A 4,923-nucleotide genomic window follows, 5' to 3' on the forward strand; every position below is an offset into this window, starting at 1 on the left:
CATATTAATAAAGATGTTCAGATTTTATACTCAAAATCTTATTTTTTATACCCGATCTTGAACAATTAGTGTTTGAATATCATGTATTCGTACCATATTTTTAATGTTTTGTACTGACTTTCTATGATTTTTTAGTATTCAAACATATGTTGCAAGTTCATATTAATAAAGATGTTCAAATTTTATACTCAAAATCTTATTTTTTATACACGATCTTGAACAATTAGTGTTCGAATATCATGTATTTGTACTAAATTTTCAATATTTTGTACCTAATTTCATCCGAGAAAAAATATATGGGCCCAAGGAGTTTAAACAACTTTTTTTCTGACACAGAACTGAACACCAATTTAGGTTTGGGCTTAAAGACTAGACACCAATTTACCCTTAATAATAACTCAACTTTTTCGTTGAAATAATAGAACATTATGCCTTTTTAATCATCCCTCATTTACATTGGTGCATAACCAAGACTACAAATCAATACCAAAGATGAAGAAAATTTTTACACTCAAATCAGATGGATTTCACCTATGATCATAAAAACCAACACCACAAAAATGAAATCTCGTGTAGCATACTCACCATCATTCGTCTGCATTCGTGAGATTAGAATGGCTAAATCTTTGCTCGTTATAGATGCACGCCCCCGAAACAAAGACCAGAACTCCAAAGACCAACACGAATAGCTGGAAGTTTGCAAGTATCTCACCACGGATTTCGTGTTCTGTGGAGTAACATGTTATTTCGCTCTCTTTAAGGCGACAACCCTCCGGCATCATTGAGCCGTAAAGGGTGAATGCCGTCTGATAGAACCAAAGGCCTTGAAGAGCTATGGCAATGCCACTGCATAAATCCGCTGGAAAACTGGTTGGCATGAGTGCGCCAGCGATTGTGGATAATATACACAGACCGATAAGGACGACGAGGATAAAATGGTAGTATCCCTCAAGTCCCTTGTGCGTAGTCGAGTGGAAGTAGAACAGAAGATATTCTGCTGTGAACGCTGCTGAGGCGACGAAGCATAATGCACCTTCTGGAAGTGGAAGATAGCTGAAAAAGAAGTGAACATCCTTTCATCATGTAGTTTTAAAGGTAAAAATTGTTAACCAAAAATATCACATCAATGCATGTTAGTAGGGGCAGATCTATGAATTCATGAAAATGGGATAAAACTATACACACAACTTCCATTTCTTCACTTTAACTCGTCACTTCTAATGAATGCATCATGGAGGTTAGGATCGATGAATAAGTAACTGCAATGGCAATGGTCATATGAAGTAACAAAATCCCAAGTGACATTATTAAATTAATCTATGCTTGCAAGATTAATTCCTCAACCATTATTATCTTGTCACAGTTCATACTGTCTCAACAATCATACGATAATTTCCAAAATTCTTGATTGAAAAAATATATACATATAAAAACAATGATTTTATAACAGTGCAATCCAAGCAATGAAAGTAGCCTGAAAAACATGGAGTTCCTCAATGGTTTGCTACATATTGATCTTACCGTCATTAAAATTTGTCAACATTTTGTTTCTCGGGTGAATTAATTTCTACCCGGTATGATACAACATTGTAAATTACTAAAACTATAGTACATGACACTAATCATTCGTAGAACTTAAGAAGATAATCAACTCATATATTATGCTTTAATTACACTAATCAGTGTCTAAGACTGGTAGCTAGAAAAACTTGGATCTCTTTAGTCTTATGATCATACACCGCACCTAAGATACTCTTCCAATCGTCTCAGGTAATCTTGGAAGAAACAGATACCAAGACACAAAGAAGTAAAATCACCTTGTTTTCTCTGAGAGCAGTGTAATAACACCGAAGATGAAGAACATCAGTAGCATTCCAGAGTGCTCAAAATTGTTCATATGAGATGGATTCAAGACTCCATGAACGAAGATCTTCAGATGGGTTGCATACAAAAATTCAATGCATAGATCAATGAAGCCTCCTATTGCCACAATGTAAAGCTCCAAATACTTGAATCTCCCCTCAAAACCTGGAACAGGATTCCAAACTCTGACCCGAAACGATTTGGGATTCGACACAAACCTAACTATTGAGCACCAAATATGCCACATTCCAACAACAAAAAACAATGTCCCAGGAAGAACATGCCCTGGAAAAGAACCCATCTTTTCGGTGATCTAAATCAAGACCAAGATTTTCTGGTTACTCCAGTTCTTTTGAAATCAAGAATTCACTTTTCAAGCTATATGAACCAAATTCATGAAAACACAAAACCTTAGAAGACACAGTGCCAACAAATCCAAGAAAGTGTGTTCTCCTCTCCCTTTTTCACAGCATACTTTCTAATATTGTTCTTCACATCCAAATCTTTTATTCTCAGTGAGTCACCCCACTACTCTCCGCCTCTCCTCTTTCTCTGTCTGCAACTCACTGGCACGAATCGAAAAAACATGAACACCTGAATACCACCTGTCCACAGAAATTTGTATCAAAAATTTTAATAGCTGAATAGTTTCTTGAGAAATCAATCACCGAAGTACTTTCTTGATCAAATATTTCTCCTAATTCAAGAAAAAAAATTATCGAGAATAAGAAATCGATGAAGTTTGGTAAACCAAATTATTCCTCTCGGGTCAATTTTCAAAATTCCGAATTTTTCAAACTTTGAAAATTAGAGGCAAAAATAAAAGTCAACAATGGATTGCTGGAAAGAAATTAACCCACAGGCCACAACCAATAAAAAAAGAACAGTCAAAAAATCCAAAAACCAAGCCCAGATCTATGGCGGCGGTTCATTCAATCAAAGCCAACACATGTAGAAACGGGACCGCGGACTCAACATTTGCGAAATAATAATCATAGGAAAATGCACATCAAAGTAAATCCCATTACACATCTGATTGTCGCACAACGGCTCAACGCAAATTTAGCTCATAGTTTTATCATATTTGTGCAAATTTAAGCTGATTCAGTCTAAAAACGACTGAAAGAGAGAAAAGAAAGAAGATATTACCAGCATATTTTCCAATAAGAACTGTTCATATTGTGAGCAAAATCCACATGGGAAAATAACCTTTTTTAGAAAAAAGATGGAATTTTTTCATGAAACTGATTATCTTTTTAAGGATTTTGTCTTGATGGGGATCAAAGAAAGTTAATGGGGTCAAAAGTGCTAAACAGGGTGGAGGATATAAAGACGGCAAATTATTAAGGAATCATTGAATGTCTCTCCACTGTCAGCATGTAAATCACCATGTGATGTTCATGTCACGTGTTGCCATTTAAAATAGTGTAAATTAACATTTTTTAATAAAGAATAAATTACGGTAAATTATAGTAAATCCATTTGCCAAACTTTTCATTAGAATTAAGTTCCTAGGTATTTTTTTAGAATTAATATCTCACAAAAACTCTAATTTATTTTGAACTCCCCCATGACTTATTTTTACTTTATTATCATTTTCTAATTATTAATATTAACTTTGAAATCCAATTAAGTCAATTATTCTCATTCTCTCTCTCGGCTCGGCTCTTCCCCTGACACAAAGTCTCATTTCTCGGCTCTTCTCCAGTCTCTTTTGGCTAGAGTGGGAGCTAGAGGTAGAGTTGACAAAGTGGGTTGAGCTCGTTGGTTTGGTCCGTCCCATCCTGCTATATAAACGGATTAGGTTGACAAATTTTTAACCCGCCTAAATAGTGGGTCGGCGTGCCCCATCCCGCCAAGTGGTGGGTTGCGAGCCAACCCGTCAAATATAACTAAAAATTGACGGGTTGACCAGCCCCGCACTGCCAAATAGGCGGGTTGGGTTGATAATTTCTCAACCCGCCTAAATTGTAGGCTGGCCCGCCCCACCCCGCCAATCGACTGGTTTTGGTAGTTGCGGGTTGGCCCCACGCCGACCCGTTTTGACAGCTCTAGCTAGATGTGGCGATGGGACCGCTTGCCTAATCTTTTTTTGTATTTATATCATTATATAATTAAATAAATAAATTAAAATTAAAATTTTTGATCCAATTTTGCACCCTTTAATTTTTTATTTTTTAAAACTTTATAAATATTTTTAATTTTATTTGAAAAAAGAGCTCCTGTTATATTTGCGTGATCGATGATTAGTAGCGTAAAAACAAACTTTATACAAAAAAAAATCACATAACATGAATTACATTTGCAAATATTTTGAAACAAATTTATTTGATAATTTAACAAATCATAAACATGTATCTATAAATAAGAATTTAGATTTATTGATTTGATTTTTTGCACAATCATCAAATTTCGAATGTATCAAACTGCTAAAATTATAATTATTATTCTAAAAAACTGAAAACTAATAAGTCATTGATATATTAGTTATATTTATTTAAATATTTCGATTTTCATTATAAATATAGAGTGCGAATTTTTAGCTTTTAAAATTATAATTAAATATGAGTTTATCAAATGAAATAAAATATTTATGTTGTAACATCTATTCGTTAATGTTACACTTATACACATTTTGTTCAAAATTTCGTAATAAATTTAATCACTATTTAATTTGAAATTGTAAAAAAATTTGAGCATAATAAATTATCGAAATATAATATACATGTAAATAAAAAAAATTATATACTATTTTAATTTTTAATCTACATGTTAAATATTTTCTTTGCAGTGATTAACTTTTAATTTTAGTATTTTAAATATTAAAAAACTTCGAAGTAGTTGTTTCTAATTTTAAAATTTCATTATAAGAAATTCAAACTTTTTTCAAAAAATTATAATAATTTTTTCTCAATGATATGAGTCAAAAATTAATATTTATTTATATTGTTATGTATTATATATATTTTAAAATTTTTAATAATCAATCATTTCTTAATACTAATGTAATGTCACACTATATCAAGACGAGTCTTTTTAGCGTACTTATGTCCTCACTCA

General features: G+C 32.8%; 1 protein-coding gene across 2 annotated transcripts; it reads right to left on the bottom strand.

Moving 5' to 3' along the window:
• Positions 1–386: 386 nt before the first annotated feature.
• LOC140864569 (uncharacterized) lies at positions 387–3,214 on the bottom strand. Of its 2 annotated transcripts, XM_073268833.1 has the most exons (3): positions 3,013–3,214; positions 1,818–2,468; positions 387–1,053 (listed from the first exon to the last, which is right to left on the bottom strand). In XM_073268833.1, exons 2-3 carry the CDS (start codon positions 2,162–2,164, stop codon positions 588–590), a joined length of 813 nt encoding a protein of 270 aa, XP_073124934.1. In that variant the 5' UTR covers positions 2,165–2,468; positions 3,013–3,214; the 3' UTR covers positions 387–587. The 2 variants fall into 2 exon arrangements, with proteins under 2 accessions (XP_073124934.1, XP_073124933.1); XM_073268832.1 differs by lacking the exon at positions 3,013–3,214 and having other exon boundaries at positions 1,818–2,875.
• Positions 3,215–4,923: the final 1,709 nt, after the last annotated feature.

Source organism: Henckelia pumila, chromosome 4, assembly GCF_033568475.1.
Source record: "Henckelia pumila isolate YLH828 chromosome 4, ASM3356847v2, whole genome shotgun sequence".
Classification (NCBI taxonomy): domain Eukaryota; kingdom Viridiplantae; phylum Streptophyta; class Magnoliopsida; order Lamiales; family Gesneriaceae; genus Henckelia; species Henckelia pumila.

What these genes read in the sequence shown, in the direction of transcription:
- LOC140864569 (XM_073268833.1), bottom strand. Translation starts at nt 2,164, where the DNA reads ATGGGTTCTTTTCCAGGGCATGTTCTTCCTGGGACATTGTTTTTTGTT. An exon ending in CTGCTCTCAGAGAAAACAAG is followed by an intron (nt 1,054 to 1,817) that starts GTGATTTTACTT and finishes CTTCTTTTTCAG; the next exon opens with CTATCTTCCACTTCCAGAAG.